General features: G+C 37.5%; 2 protein-coding genes across 3 annotated transcripts; one reads left to right on the top strand and one right to left on the bottom strand.

Moving 5' to 3' along the window:
• Window positions 1–952: 952 nt before the first annotated feature.
• On the top strand, window positions 953–10,555 carry LOC122324570 (selectin P). Of its 2 annotated transcripts, none has more exons than XM_043219098.1 (12): window positions 953–1,050; window positions 2,559–2,622; window positions 2,762–3,130; window positions 3,614–3,721; window positions 3,883–4,071; window positions 4,714–4,899; window positions 5,059–5,244; window positions 5,477–5,662; window positions 5,797–5,982; window positions 6,435–6,638; window positions 6,783–6,905; window positions 10,261–10,555. In XM_043219098.1, the coding sequence occupies exons 2-12, from the start codon at window positions 2,559–2,561 to the stop codon at window positions 10,332–10,334; spliced, it is 1,875 nt and encodes a 624-aa protein (XP_043075033.1). In that variant the 5' UTR covers window positions 953–1,050; the 3' UTR covers window positions 10,335–10,555. The 2 variants fall into 2 exon arrangements, with proteins under 2 accessions (XP_043075033.1, XP_043075034.1); XM_043219099.1 differs by lacking the exon at window positions 10,261–10,555 and adding an exon at window positions 7,113–7,242.
• Window positions 10,556–11,267: 712 nt separating this feature from the next.
• Window positions 11,268–18,551, bottom strand: lmx1a (LIM homeobox transcription factor 1, alpha). The gene is made up of 5 exons (XM_043219106.1): window positions 18,379–18,551; window positions 17,735–17,915; window positions 12,892–13,109; window positions 11,917–12,098; window positions 11,268–11,594 (listed from the first exon to the last, which is right to left on the bottom strand). Exons 2-5 carry the CDS (start codon window positions 17,911–17,913, stop codon window positions 11,508–11,510), a joined length of 666 nt encoding a protein of 221 aa, XP_043075041.1. The 5' UTR covers window positions 17,914–17,915; window positions 18,379–18,551; the 3' UTR covers window positions 11,268–11,507.
• Between the last annotated feature and the right edge of the window lie 438 nt (window positions 18,552–18,989).

The raw sequence follows: 18,989 nt of genomic DNA, 5'->3' as shown, positions 1-18,989 counted from the left end.
GGAGCTGATAGAAGTCAACAGTAACTCAAATAACCACTCGTTACAACCGAAGTATGCAGAAGAGCATCTGAAAACTGAGGCTACAATTTGCACAGGCTCACCAAAATTGCACAATAGAAGATTGGAAAAACGTTGCCTGCTCTGATGAGTCTCAATTTCTGCTGCGACATTCGGGTTGGTAGGGTCAGAATTTGGTGTCAACAACATGAAAGCATGGATCCATCCTGCCTTGTATAAACGGTGGTGTAATAATGTGGGGGATATTTTCTTGGCACACTTTGGGCCCAATACTAACAATTGAGCACCGTGTCAACGCCACAGGCTACCTGAGTATTGTTTCTGATCATGTCCATCCTTTTATGACCACAGTGTACCCATCTTCTGATGGCTACTTCCAGCAGGATAACGCACCATGTCATAAAGCATGAATCATCTCAGACTGGTTTCTTGAACATGACAATGAGTTCACTGTAAATGGCCTCCACAGTCACCGGATCTCAATCCAATAGAGCATCTTTGGGATGTGGCGGAACGGGAGATTCGCATCATGGATGTGCAGCCGGCAAATCTGCAGCAGCTGCGTGATGCTATCATGTCAATATCGACCAAAATCTCTGTTATATTTTGTAGTTATATTTTATAGTTAAAAGTTTGTCCGATCATCGAGGTTACATACGTGTGGTTTATGTTCGGTCTACCTGCCTATTGGTTTATTATTATTATTATTATTATTATTATTATTATTATTATTTTGCCTGTTTAAGAGAATTAAATCTGTTTAAGTTTTTTACTTGTCGAGTGCTCCTTCCCGCCAAACCACAAACGTGACATGTTGTTACTATCTCTCTTTCACACTTTGAACACCCAGTAAACTCCCTGCCTTTCAAGTTTCGAGTGGTGCATCGCCTTTTCGCCCAAGTGAGGAAACCGCCCCTGATTATTACTTACACAATTTCCTCTCACAGTTTAGTTCCCATGCAGTGTATCAAACTGTAAATGTATTCTCAGAAATCCTTTCAGAATAAATGAAATCGCACAGTCGCAATTACGGTAAGATGGACAACTGAATTACTTTATATATTTAATATTTTCTAATTTGCTTAATATATGATTTAACAGCTATTGATTATATATCACTTGTGTATGAAATAAGCCATTTCTGGTATCCGGTAAAATTACTTCATAATATTTGGAAAAAAATGTTACATGTTTTTAGCAATCTACCGTAATAGTGAAATGTTTAACTTTATGGAACACATGGCCAAGCGAAGTGACTTATGGGTAATAATTATGGGTAGATTTAGTCACTCGCTGTGAATGCATTCCACCCTGTTAGAGACATGTACATAGTTATCACAAAAAGTTTATTCATGTAAATGTTAAACAATAGTGAGCAAAAATAATTTAGTAGCCTATATGTCCAATAATGTTCTATTTATGAAATAAAAACAAAACAATAGTTAAGCAATAAGGTACTAGAGGCTGTGCTGTATCTCGCGGCAGAAAGGCTCGCTTTGTGGCTAACAACGCCCTTCGGCTGTGATTTATTCATGATACAGCACTGCCTTGAGTACCTTTATTGCATTCATAAAACAGTTATCACACAATAAAAAATATTAAAACAAAATAATCAAAAATATATAAATATATGTATTGAAATGTTACTTTTTAAAGCAAGTTCGTTAAATGCAGACCTTCCGCTAAAAATTGCTAAAAAGTTTAACGGCAAGAGAATGTTCCGCACATGCCTCATCTAATGGACGTATGAACATACAAAACCATTCTTGAAAGCAAACAAAGGTACGCCAAACATTTAATGTTGCTTTCGAATTTTTTGTGCTAACTTGTGCAATAGGGTGGAATGAAGCATAGCAGGGTGGAACAAATAAGCAAATAAGCTTTCTGCTATTGTCCTGCATGGTTTGCCATCTGTAGTGTGTGTAATTACACCTACAGTCATTGGCAAAAATATCAGAACCTTTGGTAAATATGGTCAAAGATGGCTGTAAAAAATGTATCTGCATTATCTACAACAACACAAAAATATTAGAATGATTTCTAAATGTTCATGTGACACTGAACACTAATTCAAAACATTTTTTTTTAGCTTCGCCAACACAGAAATAAATTGCATTTTAAAACATATTCGAATAGAACAGTTATTTTAAATTGTAAAAATATTTCACAATATTACTGTTTATGCTATACCGTTTAACAAATAAATTAAGCCTTGGTGAGCAGAAGAGACTTCTTGCATTTCAATTCTTGCTGATCTGAGCAGTAGTGTACACGCAATTGTATTTATGTACAGTACATTATCACTCAAACGTTTTTTAGAGGTAGATTAATTTGCAGGATAAAATGAATACTGTTTATTCTATTAGAATTTCCACCCTGTTAGTTTCACATTCCACCATGTTAGGTTTATATTTTTTAGTGATCCACATTTAGCTCTCTAACCTGCTCTCTAATCTAAAATGCATCTCCTTTGGTTGGATGACGTGCATAAATGAGAATAATGTCCTAACAACCATGCATTTGCATTTCTCATCCTTCAGATGGTTTTGTCATCACATATTAGACTATTTGGATATCTTGTCCTTATAACTGGAAATTATGATGGTATGTTTTTTATTTACACTATTAAAGTATGTTTTTTGGGCAATTAATCGACATGTTTCATAAAAAGATGCAAAGTTTCACAGTAAAATCTGTTCAATAATAAAATATACATTGTCATAAACTATGTTGTGCTTGACAGTGAAAGCCTGGACTTACAATTATAGTACGAACGTTAATATGGACTGGACAACAGCTCGCCAGTGGTGTCAGGAGCGCTTCACTGATATGGTGGCCATTCAAAACCATAAAGAAGTTGAATACCTCAACCAATTTCTACCTTTCCATCCAACGTACTATTGGATTGGCATTAGGAAGATTGATGGTAACTGGACTTGGGTTGGGACAAAAAAGATCTTAGACCCTGGCGCAGAAAACTGGGCTGAAAATGAACCAAATAACAAGGGATCTGGACAAGACTGCGTAGAGATTTACATTAAGCGGAGCAAAGAAACAGCCAAGTGGAATGATGAGAAGTGCAGCAAAAAGAAAGCAACTGTCTGTTATTTAGGTGAACACACTTTGTAACATGAAATATTGTAAAGTTTAACTGTGAGTCATTTTGAAATAATATCAATTATAACTTTTTGTTTAACAAACACCAATGAACGATAGTGTACACTAAGAATGATTAAAGGCCTTTGTGAATTTTGGCCTAAATAAGATGCTTAATATTTTACAACAGGGAAGTAAATATATTCATTATCTGCAATAAGTACATTGAAAAAAGTGTGCTGTACACTGTGCTACAAACCAGTGTGTTTGTGATTAAGATGATCAATTAAAATAGGATAAAATCTAAATAAAATGTGCACGGCTAAAATAAATGAAAGCTGAGGGCGGCAGAAAAATTAGAATTCTTTTTAAGGATGTACAGTGCATTTGGAGAGATTACTTGCAGTTTAATCCACATTTACAGTATACAATGTATCCAGTTCTGACTGAAACCTCAGCCCTTCTTCGCTGTCAATGCACCTTATTTTCTTGTTTGCAGCCTCCTGCTCAAAGGAGTCCTGCAGTGAGCATGCTGAGTGTGTGGAGAATATTGGGAGCTACGAATGTCAATGTCACCCAGGTTTTAAGGGGCCACGCTGTGAGGAAGGTACTGTGGAAAACTGTCCTGCACCAGAGGCAGCTTTGTAGCTTTTATTTCTAAAAGTGCATGCATGAATTGAATGTACAACAGTAACTATATTACTTTATATACTTATAAGTTTTATTTGATTGCTGATATGTTTATACTTCTTTTAAAAACCTTTACAGCTGTCCAGTGTCTGGCCATTATCGATGCCCCTGGTGGTGGGAATATGAACTGCACTCACCCTTTTTCCATTAATAGCTTCAACTCCAGTTGTGAGTTCAGGTGTGAAGAGGGATTTGAGCTCAAGGGCTCAAATACAACATGGTGTGACCAGACTGGGAACTGGACACACAAACCCCCCACTTGCCAAGGTACTGCGCGTCTGCAAAAACAGCTCTCATTGAATCACCAGGCAGTTGCTGGTTCATACACGTGCAGTGCTAAAAACAGAAGAATAGAGCACTTCCCTTCATGCCATGTGAAACAATTTGATGTTGGGTAACACTGCTGAGTCTTGGCAGTGTTACCCAACATTAAATTGTTTCAAGACACACCCTAGAACAAATACTGTTTTAAGCTATGTTTTTGAAAAAAAAGGTAATAAATATTTTATGCATTTGTCGTAGCGGTTACCTGTAAGTCAGTCTTGGCTTCAGCGAATGGTCGTCTGACATGTGCTGATCCTTTTGGAAAATTCTCTTTTCATTGTTCTTGCAATGTTTCCTGAGATGAGATACAAATATATATATATATATATATATATATATATATATATATATATATATATATATATATATATATATATATATATATATATATATATAATTTTTAGAAGAAACAATTTATATATATATTTTTTGTTTTGTTTTCTATTTTCTTCTCTTGCCGGACAGTTGTAAAAAGCACTTCACTGCATGTTGTACCATGTATGCATGTGTATGTGACAAATAAAATTTGAATTTGAATTGAATTTGAATTAAAAATTCATCGCTGATCTCTGATTTCAATTTAAGCTGTGGCTTGTGACCCCCTCATGACCCCTGCAAACAGTCAACTGACATGTGCTGATCCACTGGGAAAGTTCTCTTTTCGCTCTTCTTGTAACACTGCTTGTGAAGAGGGATACACACTGAGAGGAGAAACCACACTCACTTGTCAGAGTGATGGCAACTGGTCAGCACCATCACCTGCATGTGAAGGTCAGTTTAACTCTGTTTCAGTATAAACCCTTTAAACCCCTGCTTTACACCATTGCACCGCATGAAGTTTCAGATCAAGGTGTGGAATTAAGTGAAAAATGTAATTCAGTTGATTACACTAGTTATAATACTGTTGTTCATACACTGTTCTAATCTTAGTTATAAGATGTGATGCTCTGGAGTCTGTTCAGCATGGCTCTCTGCGCTGTCGGGACCACCTGGGGAAGTTCAGTTATGGTTCCCTGTGCTGGCTGGAGTGTGCAGTTGGATTTACTTTGAATGGAACTAATTCTACTTACTGCACCTTGCAAGGGAAATGGAGCCAAGAGTTTCCTGTTTGTCAAGGTATCCAAAAACCCTCAATACTCTTCGATGTTTAAATAGAAAGAAACTTGTGTGAGAGAGATTTTTTTTATTCCTGTCCTAACAAAAATACACGTCAGAGATTTAGGATCGACATCTTCAGTGCAATACAATGTCATGGACGGTAGAATCTTAAAACAAAGGTTAAGAAAATAAAGTTTTCATTAAGTAATGTAATGTCATTAAGTGGAGCTTTTGATTCTCCGTTGAACAGCACTGCAGTGCAGGCCCTTAATGAACCCCTCTCGCGGCACTGTAAACTGCAGTCATCCTAATGGGCAGTTCAGCTTCGGTACAGTGTGTGAAGTAAGCTGTGAGGCAGGCTTCAAACTACATGGCACACCCCAAACAGAGTGCTTGGATATGGGAAAGTGGACCGATGCCACACCATTCTGCTTCGGTAATCACTCGCGACATCTCACATTCATCTGTCACCTGTTTTGTGAAACTATGATTCAAAACATCCTGTCAGCAAATGATTGAAGGATGGGAACTGATTTTACGTTGATAAATGTTTTGGGGTTTTTTTCATAGCTCAACAGTGCCCCCGTTTGACTGCCCCGGTCAATGGCTGGTTGAACTGTTCTCATCCTCACTCTCTGTTTAGCTTTGGCTCCCAGTGCTTCTCGGGATGTGAGCCTGGCTTTGAGATTACAGGAGAATCTAACATGGAGTGCTCTGCATCTGGGAACTGGAGTCAGGAGATGCCCTCTTGTGCTGGTATCCATTTCTTGCCAAATGCTGAATTTGGTTAATTTTTTTGAGGAACCTATTCAAGTTATATATATTTTTTAAAGTTCTATTCTTGTACAGAGTATCTATTTACACTTAATGCAAATAACCTGCCTCATGTATAACAGAATAACAGGAATTGCTGTTTGCACTTTAATAATGCTGCTGTTTTCAATTGGTGTAAATAGAATACATTGCTATTTGCTCTTAGTGTAAATAACATCTATTGCTATTTACAGTTGGTGCAAATAGCAGCTGCCATTTTTGTAGATATATTATATATGGGAACTTAAGCTGGGCTTCCTCTGTTATTTATACACTTATAAATATATAGGCTTTGATCAGACCTTTAAAACTCATATAAAGAATCATGGAATGTAAAAAAAAAAGAAAAAAAAAAGCATTAAGCACTCTCTTTACTTTTCTCTTTGAAATGTCAGCTGTTCGCTGTAAGCCCCTTTTACTCTTTCATCTTCCTGAGCTGGGACCTCCACCCTCGATGAACTGCTCTCACCCACATGGAAACTTCAGCTTTGGTTCTGAGTGTATGTTTCAGTGCGCCGAGAGTCAGGAGCTCAGTGGAACCAGTCAGCTCTTCTGCTCCTCCAGTGGGTCCTGGACAAACTCTCCACCCAGATGTGTTGGTAAGACCAACTCTTTCCAATCCATCGTTATTTGTGGATTACTCAGTGGAAAAATACTGCACTTAATATTGCACGTATTGAATTTTAATGGCACTTCAAATGGAAGGCTACCAAAATATTGTGACAACATCTATTATGTTTTAGTAAAGAAGATGTCATTGAGTACGGGCATGCTGATGTATACAGCTGTGGGAGCTGCTTCTTCAGCTGGTCTACTTCTACTTGGAGGACTAATTTTTCTGTTGATGCGCCAATTCAGCAAAAAGGGTAAAAAACGGAATGATCCTGTTATATTTTTGGCACAACCACTTTTAAAACATTAAACTAATAAAAATAGCAATCTTTTGCTATTATTCAACTTGTTCTTCCAAACCTGCATGACATTATTTTTGGAACAACAAGTACGACAGTATTTTCAACTTTACCTTTTAGTTTTAACACTATCTTAATATAATGTATTTTTCTTCACTGCAGCTAAATACAGTCGGGCCGACTCTTTATGGAAAGAGAATTTGAACCCAATTTTTGAATTCAATTAAAATACAAATTCACAATAAAAAACATGTTTTCTTGTTTTTTTTCTTGCAATAAATAAAACATTTGAACTGAAATGTGTGTTGTGTTGAAAAATCTGCATCCGCAGGCTAGTATGCATTTATTTGCAGAATATAAATATACATTTACAGTTTCCAGCATTGTCATAATAATAACGTAATATCAGTAGGATCATTTCTATCTTTGTGACACCATCAGGTGTGAGATAGACAGTGTAAACACTGCCAAAACCACCTTTTTCCACTCACTCACACACCCACTGTTTCACAGAGCGTCGCCCTAGATGTACCGCTCCAAAACGAACAGCCGAGCCAGCGTGTGCTGTCTCTGGGCACTGTGCCCACTATCACCCAGGCACAGAATCCAGACCCTTTAGTTGCCCCTTCACCTTGTTCCTTCTATGTGAGAGGCTTTGGGGTCAGAAGGTTACGAGGATTTTCTATACCCAAGTGCCAAAACATATCTAACGGGGGTTTTTTTATGTTTTAATTTTTAAAACTATTTAATTTTTATTAGCTATTTGTAGTATGCTTTCTGTCAAACTTATTTTACCAATATTATGACCTTGGACCACAAAAAACAGTCATAAGGGCCAATCTATTTAAATTAAGCTGAATATTTCCATTAATGTTTGTTAGTTTGGGACAAATATTCGAAAATCTGGAATCTGAGGGTGCAAAGCAATAAATCTAAATATTGATACAGAATATACAAAAAACTGAAAAATCGCCTTTAAACTTGTCCAAAGGAAGTTCAGAACATTTTCAGACATTTTTAGGAAAAATATAAAAATAGTACATAATACCTTCACAGAACATGATCTTTACTTAATACTCTAAAGATTATTGGCTGAAAAGAAAATCAATAATTTTCCCCCATACAATAAATTGTTGGCTATTGCTACAAATATACCCCTGCTCCTTATGGTTTTGTGGTCCAGGGCCACAAGTGATAGGAATGTGCAAAGGTAATGCATAACAGGGCCCTTCTATTTGTTTCTGCTGCTGGTCAGTAGAAGCTTTTCAGCATTTCAGCACAGAAGGAGAGAGATGCACGGGCGCCTAACCAGTCGCATCTGTCCGAGCATTAACGCAGCGTGACGCCAATTATATCGCTTAAGAAGGAGCGGGTCCGCAGCACATCCTGGCACGAAATGCGTAATAAATAACTGATCAGCTGACTGGATGCCTCCTGGCTGCTGTCGTAATAATAACGAGGCTATTGCTACCCGCTGTGACCGTATGATAGCCGTTTGATTATTTTTCGTTCGCTTTGGCTGCTTGGCTTGCCAAAGGCCAGTCTCGCGCCAATAAATGCACGAGAGACTGAGATGCGCGTGCCAGTGAGGAATACATTGACGCTTTCACACATCAGTAAACTGATACAGTTAGATTAGTTCTATTAATTATTTTTTATAGTTAGTTATATTATAGTTTTATAGTTAGTTATGTACACACACAAACACACACACACATACACATGTATATAGTCATTTGTAGCTATTACCACAGCTTTTTGCGAATGTAAATAAAAACATTTCCGAATAAGCTTTTATTTGTTACATTATCAGAATAACCTCAAACCGAACAGTTGCTCATTTTCATCTAATTTCTGCTCTGCAACCTCTCCTGACAGGTCTACATGACAGGAACAGACAGTTAAATTGTTCCTGCCCAGTGGCTTGTGCCTCTTACATCTGGAGGTCTGTTATCAAAGTTAGAAATGTGAACCTGGTACAGACAGAAATAGGGTTCATTGCTGGGGCAAAGAGGCACAGTATGAAGGGCTTCCTATCTTTGCAGCATGCCTTACATTTTCTCCTGACATATCCTCAACCGCTAGGCCTATACACCAAACCGTAACATGGGTACATTCCAGAAGGACCCGATGGTCTGGCTTTAAGGGTGGTCACATGCAAGATTACAATGCAAGAATTTAAGTTGGTTTGATTTAATAATATCACAATATACAAAACCACTATTCATAAGAGACCACGGCTGCATGTGGGCCATATTTATGGGTATTTCTGATACTGAAGTGTGAATCTAAAGATCTGGGCGATGCTATGCCCCGTGGTGGACCACCATCTGGCTCTGGTAAAGTGCCATAAAGATATGCATCATGATACAAGGTGATGAAAGCCTAGACTAGGTATGACCTTGAGTTTGGAAAATGCCGGTTCTTTTTCCACACTGCAAAAGTGTGCGATTGTTTGTGGATATGAAGTTTGAGCTTTTACTCTCAGAAAGCTTCAAACTGCAAAATAAATCACAATCATACCTTACATTGGTTTTCAATTATTATTGCAGATTAATCTGAGCTCTAATTACAAACAACAGCGTTAGTTACTATTTTGGTGTGAGAAGCTGCTGCAAACGATTCATTACGTGAGTGAACTGTCCAAAAGAATCGAAGCGAGCAAACGGTTTCTAAACATTTTGAACCGACAACACTGACAAATATTAAAATTTCTCACTAACATTTTAATGGAGTAAGGCAGGACATAAGTGTCTATGCCCCTGGCAGTTTAAGTTAAAAGCAAAACCAAATGAACCAATTTTGCTAATTCAAATACAGGGTGCCTGAAAATACATTTGTTGTGCAGTCAGTAAGTATTTTATTGTACTTCAGTTACATGCATAAAATAATAAATACAAATTACGCAGAGGACACATTTTTTTATCACAGCATATTTTCATTGTCAACAGTCGCCACCATTTCTACCCTAAAACATGCAAAAGCAGAATACGCACACAAGCATACTCGCGCACACAGACACAGATACACACACACGTACACACACTCCTCGCAATATATATTTCCCAAGCTGTCTAATGATGCTCAAGAGGCGAAATATGAATCTTGCATTGAATATAATCGATCAATGGGTGTTAATAGGGCGGGTTCATTGGATGACATACAGTCTCCAAAATGACACAGAGGGTCACTGTCGGTATCGTCATAGAGTGTGTCACAACCTACAAAGAGAGAGAGAAATTAGATGAGCGAAGAGTATGTATCTCTACTTTTTTTACTGTATTTTGTGTGTGTGTGTTTCGTACCATAGGGATGCATGTGGTCTCCAGGCATCTGAGGAGGAGTGAGGCCTTGTCTGAAGGGGTCCAGCTTAAAGCTCTGTGAGTCTAGACTGATATTCTGCTGGGGAAGTGAATATGAACCCGAACACTCCAGCTCAACGGGCAGACCTCCACAAGAGGGCGCTGTGGTCACAAAAATGGCAAGAAAAGAACTTCTCAGCGCAAGTGTAGGCGTTATGTCTTTAGCTTAAGGATATTTCGGCCACATGCGTTTTTTCCCCAGGTCACTCAAATCCATGGTTTAACCAAATTACGATTTAGATATTGTTTCAATATTTTACACTGTGCATTCGTAACTCTATTTAACATTCTCGTGTCAGTATCAGCATCAGTTTGACTAAAATAAACGTTCTTCCAGTAACAGAACGCTTGTTGTAGTCGTACGTTATCTCACATATTTTAAAAATGATTACGTAATTACTTGTTTTAGAATGTTAAGAGAAAATCAAAAAGTAGCCCAGTGTTCATAACGCGAAACGATCAAATTAAACATCCCCTTTCTCCATTCTTTTGTGTAGCATTCACTCTCAAAAAAAGCTGTTGTTGTTTTTGAAATGGACATGAAGAAATTTTCATGACCTAATGGGAACGTTAGCAAAACATATGTTTGTTAGCTGAAACAAAACCGAGACAGTACAGTACAAATCTTAAGAATATTGAGCTGTTCGGTTTCGGTTGTTTGCTACATTGTTTACATAAACCATGAGTTAAAAACAGTGCTAATTACAAACATGAAGCATTTTTGTTTAGCGCTTTTTTTAAAAGGAAGATAACCAAAGCAAAACATGAAACTTTTGCGAACTTTGTATACCAGTGTGTTGTGATTGGCTATCCCTTTTCTCCTGAGGGGACACACTTTGCTTCTGTTGCTGTTGTCTTCTTGCCAGTTTTTTCATCTACAGAGACAATGAGCGTGAAAGAGATTGATGTAGGCCTAATAAAACGTGCTCAAATATAATAATGAGAAAACGAATAAGAGACAAAAATCACTTCATAATGTGAATGAAAAGCAGAAAACGCACACAGCGCTATCCTGAAAGGAAATCCAAGTCTAATCTAAGGGGATCTATACATAATATGTCATCAGTTTCCTACACGAGGTAATATCACAGCTTGTTTCCTTATTGGCAAGCTCATATACTGCAGAAAGAGGTCTGTTATCAATTGCATAAGTTGATGCTCTTTCAATGAGTGTGTTTGTCTGTGTGGGTGGGCATCACATTACCTTGGCTCTTTGGTTCTGGAACCAGACCTGAACAACTCGTACGCTCAATCCTGTCTCTGCTGCCAGCGTCTCCCTTACCTTACAAAAGAGAGACAGACAGAGAGGGAGCCATAGTGTGACCTTCATGGTCTACGGGTCATGTAGGCTAACTGATGAACTGACCCACACTGGAGTATCAGATCAACAAAGATAGATACAGAACAGCTGCGGCTGCACAAAAACCTCTTTTACAAATGTTACAGTAAAAGATATATTAAAAAACAAAAGGTTCATGTATAGAGGTAAAACAAATCTTTTAATGAGATTCGTAAACTGTTACACAAGACTAGTTCATCCAAATTAGTTTAATTATTGTCATTTTTTAAATATTTTATATTCAGTTATTATTTAAATGGCTTACCTTTCGACATGGTTTGGATGAGACCTCAAAAGAAGCTTTGAAAGCACGTCTCTGCTGTGTTGTGAGGATGGTACGGGGCCTTTTAGGTCTCTTGTGTTCCATGTCTCCTATTGTGTTAGACTCCAATGTGGTCTTAATATTGTCTTCATCATCGTCCTCCTCCTCACCATCTTCACTTTTACCTGTAGTTATGGAAACAGAGGTATGTCGTGCTTACATAAAACAGATCATTATAATATTAATAATAATAAAAATATAAAAACTAAAAGCGACCAGTATATGTTTGAACAGTAAAAACAATTAAATGAGCTTACAGTAAGTATCATAAAATACAATGAAAATAGTGATTTATAAATGGGCATCTATACTGCTATTCATAACTTTGGGGTCAGTAGCATTAAAAAAAGACAAGAAAATTTTTTAATCAGCAACTATGCATTAAAAAGTAAAGACATTTGCGATGTCAAAAAGATATGTATTTTATTTAAATGTACTACTCATTGCAAATCTCTCTTTCTTTCATTCTATATTCTGATATATTAATATTAATTTAGATCTATATCTATATCTATCTATCTATATATATATCTATATCTATATATATATATATATATATATATATCTATATATATATATATATATATATATATATATATATATATATATATATATATATATATATATATATATAGATATAGATATAGATATATATATATATAGTGTAAGGGTTGCAGTGAGTGTATGGTGAACCAGTAGAAGTCGCTTTTTATTAAAATATGTGTAAAAAATGTGCAGGGTTGTATCTGAAAGCCTATTATGAAAGGGCTCCAGCCTCTCCTTTATTTAACACACCTGATTTATATAATCAGATCATTAGCAGAGGCACCACGACCTTACTCAGTGTATCAGATGAGGAACACATCCAAATGAGCAGTGCTGTGGTGCTCCAGGACCAGGATTGTTTTAAAACAATACCTGAGTCGGAGGTGGTCGGGCTGGCCAGTTGGTTGTGATAGTCTCTGGCACAGAAAAGCCTGTCCCCTGTGAGCACACAGCGGTCTCCCTTCTGCAGCCTGCAGTCGCACACACAGCAGCAGAAACACCGCAGGTGGAAAACCGCAGTGCCTGCGTGCATCACCAGCTCGGCCGGAGAGATGACCTCTGCGCAGCCCTTACACCGTACCAAAAACAACCTGACAGGAAAAGAGAGAAGGAATGAATTAACATCAATCAAAGCAAACTGTATTTACGTATGAGAGGTTATATTGCGTATCAGGTTCATATGGTACGCTGACCTTTAAATGTTTATTCTGGGAGTTTTTTTGTTTAGAGAGCGTGTACAAAATTCTGTGAAAATGGTTGATTGCTTTATGGCTATATACCCAATAATAAGTTGCATATGAAATATAGTAGGTAAATGTGAACATAGTATGCATTATGTATTCATAAAACAGTAGGCAAACTGCTACTGTTTCCTGTGAGTTTTTGAAGTGCGCATCTGATGGACACTATCTTTTCTTTCTTTATTTTCTTTTTTTATATCCCATAACGCCCTGTAAGAGGACTCGTGAATGGCTGCGGATCAACACAGCTGACCCTGGTAAGTCACATAACAACGACAACATGACTAATGAAGTACCTCCGGGTGACATTTATACTATATAGCACATACGTTTTATTGGTCACTTGTTACTTACTTATTCAAAAGAATTGCCTACTTAGAGAGTATGCGATTTCAGACAAAGCCAATCTCTAGTACGGCTGTAATTATGTCAGCGATGTATTTAAGATATATTAATGGTTGTTGTTTTAAAATCTTTTGATGAAGAGTGCAAAGAATGATTTTGTTCTTTCGGAATGTTTTATGTTGATGTACCATCAGAGATTCCAAGAATGTTGCTGAGTCGCCCCGTCCATCAAGGAGTGAGACAAGAACTTGCCATGTCCCCTCCACCCCAAAAAAAAAGCCCTGCAGACGCATACCCCCAGCATGGTGAGTGTGCATCTTAGCGCCTGGCAACCAGAGCTGGGTTTCAGCGGGTTAGACAGAGGCGGCCGGCTCCACGACTGTGTCCGGGGCAGAACTCCCGGGGAGGGGGGAGAAAGGAGCTCGGCAGGCTGTGGCTCCAGACGGAGGGAAAGAATTACGCCTCCCGGTGGGCGAGGCCGGTCCAGGGAATGATCTTAACTCGACTTAACCAAACCCAGACAAAGGAGGGAGCTGGCCCAGAGCCTCACTGCCATTGTCCTGCCCTGGCAGACACCACATTTTCTGTTTGTCAAACTGGCCTGAGATTTCCGCGCCCGGAGGGGTGGTGGTGTGGGGGGACAGAGAGTGGAGCTGTAGTTTAAGGTTTGGGGTGAGCATGACAGGGAGGCTTAGAGAGAATCGCCCCTAGAGGTGTGACAGTTTCAGACTGACAGGATACCCCTTAATAGCAGATGCAAAACAATTGCTTTTCATGTGATTTTGATATTAAAGGTTAAACTTTTAATTTCACATTTTAAATCACAATAAATACCTTTAAAGGTTGTTTTTTTAAATGCACTAGAAAGTTATCTAAAAATGTTATAGGTTTGTTTATTTTTGTCCGATTGTATTTTTAAAACATAGTGAAAACATATAGATTTTTGTCAGTATTTTCTGATTTATGGAGTGATAAAAAAAGATGGTCGGATTTCTGTTCTGGAAATATGCAAATTAGTGCATATCAAATTAAACAGCATCAATTACTTATTGATACATAACAATTCTGAACCTACTTTTGATGCAATTAATCAACCGGGGAAAGTGTTACAAATTTTACCCTACAAAGTCACCTTTATTTACAGGATAAAAAGTTTCAATTGAAATAGTGATGATTTCTGTTTCTTTAAATGAAAGCGACGTGATTGCTGTATGTTCTCGCATTAGGATGAGTTTTCTGCTGTGTTTCTCTTTTACAATTTGTAGCAATTATATGCTTTTGGCTATAGATCAGTGGGTGTTGTTGTTGATACGCATATCTCAGCTAGCTGCGTGGGAGTCACATGAAGACAGCAAAAATTCCTCCTCTGATAAGTATGAATTGAAACATCCCAAAGCCTTGCATTGTTGAGAACTATTAGTGTTGCTCTGGGGTTGCTGTGGAAACCGCTGCGATTTCTTTAGGGTTTAGTAGGAGGGACAGAAAAAAGTGCTGCTCATTATACTCAAGAGCGTCTGTGGTATGTGAATGCAGATAGCAGAATGTTTTAATTACATGTTTGTGTGTTACAGATACAGTAGATAAGCATCTAGTATACAGTATATTAGTTAATGGTTGCATTGAAAATACCGGAAGCATTTATGAGCAACTTGCTTAATCAGCGCCTGAATCTATTTCTCAAGCCTTTTTTGGACATTAAACTCCACATGTATTCAACGCAATGTATTGTCATTTATATAATTTCACATTATCATTAATATGATTACATTTTACATGAGAAATAAATTAATTTTAAACTAAAATTTACTTTGTGCTGAAAACACGCTTGACAGGTGTTTTCTACCTTAAACAAGACACCTGAGCTTTCATTTTGTTTTGAAGGCAATCTTTATAATGGAGTAATGAATAATGACACCAAATGCTATGTTTGACAGCAGTGCATTTTTAATGCTAGAATTTAATTACCTTTAAAAATGTGACTAACTGGATGCATTATTTTAATATTTCAGAATATATGATATAACATGATATAATAATAAAAGTTATATGTTTAAAATTTTATTTTATACATCTAGTGGCTGCTTTCCATTCAGCTTACCCAATCAGCTTTGGTATCACAGGAATAAATTACATATATTAACATTATACGTTAAATAAAAAACAAAATAATATTAAGAGTTTAAGAATAATAGACGTCTTTCAAAAATATCTGACTGACCTCAAACTTTTGAACAACAGTATAAATGTTTAACAAAGTAAAGTTACTTTACTATTTATTTTATTTCACTAAAGAAATGCACTCTTCTAATCACAACACTGTAAGAAGTCTGGAGATATTACTACTACTTCTAAGTTTAAATGAAATTGATCACCATTATAAAACAGTGAAGTACCTGCCCGCTGACCCATTTACAAAAAGCTGCTCCTTATACTGGTCAGTAAGTGCTGGGTCAGCGTGCGCTCCACCCCTGAGCCCACGGTTAAGCACTGGGCTACTGGCTAGGAGTGCCAGCCAAGCACTGCGTATGTGGCTAATTGGTCAGGTCAGATATCTCACGGTCGGACGGGCATCAAGCAGGGGCACCACTGGGCACCAACCTATCCAGATGCCTTGACATACTTCACACGCAGAGATCCCCTCTACATACACCCCCTCCCCAACACACACGCACACACAAACACACTCAAATACCCAGAACATATGGCCCAATGCACAACACAGGCTCAGCCTTTTTATTAAGAGCACAGTGGTCAATTCTCCATCGTTATTACTTCAGCTGATAGACTCCTAATGCGATTTTTACGTTGAAAATGTAAACTTTCTGACCCACAGCAGCCACTGAAATTAAACTTGAGATTTAAGATGGTGATCAGAACTCAAATAGTGTACATAACTGCACTAGTTGGTATTTCCCGTGTCGTTTAGCACAGGTTTTTTTTGTTTTTGTTTTTTTATACGGAGGTGAGAATGCGCATATGAGTGTGTGAATGAGAATCAGAGTGAGTTTTGGGGGTAGTAGGGGGTCCGCGCACCGTGTCGGTGTGGCCATATGCTGTCCCCAGCTTGCCGTTGCCACACCGATGGGTCCTGCTAATTTAACACATCTTGACAGCGTGTCAGTAGTGCTGTCCTCCTGATCTAACGGTGTGTGTTTGTGTGTGAAAGCCTCCTCGCATTCCATGGCCCACCGCGACCTTTTCTCCTGCAGTCACCTTGTCTTTCAGGAGTTCTGTGCCAAGTTCCCCGATGCACACAGTCTTTCTCTCACTCACAAAAAACCAACACTCACAAAACGAGCTATAAAAATATTGTTCGCGTAAACAGGTAGGCCTATACAATTGCGTGCTAAGAGAATAGTGCATGTGTATCTTAATAGTGCATACGGATATAACATTTCAAGACTACAATTTGTTGCAAAGGCAAAATGATTAAATCTAAATTATATTTAGCCACAAGTTGTCCTTGCAAAACACAAAATAAAATAATCAGCTACATCCAAACATTAGAGTCAACGACAGCAACAACGCCATCTGCTAAATAGGCGTGAAATGAAACTTTATTTTAATGGCTTTATCCAAGTATCCACTGTATTATTTGCATATTGATTATTTTCGTGCATTAATCATTAACATGTTATTTGGAGAATTGTTGCAGCGCCTTTATTAAATAATGTCTTTTTTTTTAAATAGGTCTGTCAACTCACTTTCGTTGAGAAATATAACCGATGTGTGTATTTTTTTGTAAACCCTTAATGTTTACAAAGAGGAATTTTTTTTTTTTTTGCACTTCTAGAAAACTAGAAGCAGTCAATTTGTAATTTTCTACCGAGTTAAACGCGAGCGTGTCTCGCAATCTCGTCCATTTTTAGACATAAAAAGAATAAATGGCTAAGAAACGAACGAATATTTGAAACTTGAAAAAAACAAAAAAACAAAAAACAATAAAACAAAAAAAGCAACATTAAAAGACTTTTCTGCAAAAATGAAATCAATACGAAGACCTAGCCAAGTTTAGGTTACGAGAAGAGACTTGGGACTCGCGTCACACTTTCCCGCGCTGAACTTCAAACAGTAATTCAACTTGAATCATGAAACGAAATCAAACGAACAGCAGCTAAGCGCAGTCTTACTTCTGGTAGTCTCGCTTGCAGTAGAGCGTCTTGTTGCGGAGGAAGCAGGTGTCTTTCAGAGGCTCGAGACAAGCCGCGCAGTGCAGGCAGCGCTCGTGCCACAGTCCGTCCTGCACGCGGAGCAGGTACCTGTCCCGGATGAGCTCATTACAGCCTTCACACACGCTCTTTCTCCACATGTCTGGAAAAGAGACGCGTTCATCATCCATTAATCATGTGATTAAGAAAAAAAAAAACGGTCTTGGGCTGGGTGTAGTATAATTTAAAGATAAAGTTAAATAGGGCAAGTTCAATGTAATTTAAAATTAGAAAAATAAAAAAACGAAATTGAACAAAAAACGAAATTCAACCACAGGCATTTCAGAATAACAAAAACAATAAATACGGGCGGAAATATAGCTTGAAGAAATGAGATATGACCGTGAGTTTTATTAAAACGTTAACGGCCCGTCTCTATTATTTATTAAAACGTAAAAGATTTGCAACATCAAACAGTGAGTGAATGCGCTTTGCATTTTACTTAATGTTACATGTCAGCAAGTTTTATCAACTCCGGTGACTAGGCTTCTAATATACTGTACATGACAAAACTTAAAAAAAAACAAAAAACAAAACGCTATAGAATGAGACATACATCCACCTACCATTGAAGAGAAAATATCCTTTTTGTCGCCCCGTGTAACTTTGGACAGATGCTTAGATAGTTGTAAACGCACACAAAAGCTCCATATGAAAATAAACCTGCGAGTCATTCACATACACACACACTCTCTCTCTCTCTCTCTCTCTCTCTCACACACACACACACACACACACACACACATCTCTCTCCTCCCATCAGGTAGAGTATGCAGCGATTTCTTTTTTTACTTGTGATGAACTCTAAATAAATAAAAACAATATGAAGCATGCATTTTGAACAATAATTGCTGTAGTTGTTTGGGTTTAAGAGACCCCAAGGCAGTTGCTAAAATGGCCTACATAATATTAAACCTTTTTTTTTTTTTTTGATGACTTATTAAACACTGATTAAAATTATTGTTTTTATACAACATATCATGTATAAACTTGACAGATCAAACATGCCCTGAGATACGTTACGTGAGTTCTGCTTTTAGTCCATAGAAATCCATAAAAAATAATTTAATTTACAATGTGGCGCAGTGCTGCTGATTGTATATTTACACTTATGTTTTTCACAATTTCTTCTGCATAGCAACTATGTTACAAAAAGTATATGCATATGTGATACAAA

The sequence above is a fragment of the Puntigrus tetrazona genome, chromosome 20 (genome assembly GCF_018831695.1).
Source record: "Puntigrus tetrazona isolate hp1 chromosome 20, ASM1883169v1, whole genome shotgun sequence".
NCBI lineage: Eukaryota > Metazoa > Chordata > Actinopteri > Cypriniformes > Cyprinidae > Puntigrus > Puntigrus tetrazona.
This window is presented reverse-complemented; position numbering and strand designations above follow the sequence as displayed.

What these genes read in the sequence shown, in the direction of transcription:
- LOC122324570 (XM_043219098.1), top strand. Translation starts at nt 2,559, where the DNA reads ATGGTTTTGTCATCACATATTAGACTATTTGGATATCTTGTCCTTATA. An exon ending in TATAACTGGAAATTATGATG is followed by an intron (nt 2,623 to 2,761) that starts GTATGTTTTTTA and finishes TGTGCTTGACAG; the next exon opens with TGAAAGCCTGGACTTACAAT. An exon ending in AGAGTTTCCTGTTTGTCAAG is followed by an intron (nt 5,245 to 5,476) that starts GTATCCAAAAAC and finishes TCCGTTGAACAG; the next exon opens with CACTGCAGTGCAGGCCCTTA.
- lmx1a (XM_043219106.1), bottom strand. Translation starts at nt 17,913, where the DNA reads ATGTGGAGAAAGAGCGTGTGTGAAGGCTGTAATGAGCTCATCCGGGAC. An exon ending in TGCAAGCGAGACTACCAGAA is followed by an intron (nt 13,110 to 17,734) that starts GTAAGACTGCGC and finishes TTTTCCTGTCAG; the next exon opens with GTTGTTTTTGGTACGGTGTA. An exon ending in CATCCAAACCATGTCGAAAG is followed by an intron (nt 11,595 to 11,916) that starts GTAAGCCATTTA and finishes CTCTTTTGTAAG; the next exon opens with GTAAGGGAGACGCTGGCAGC.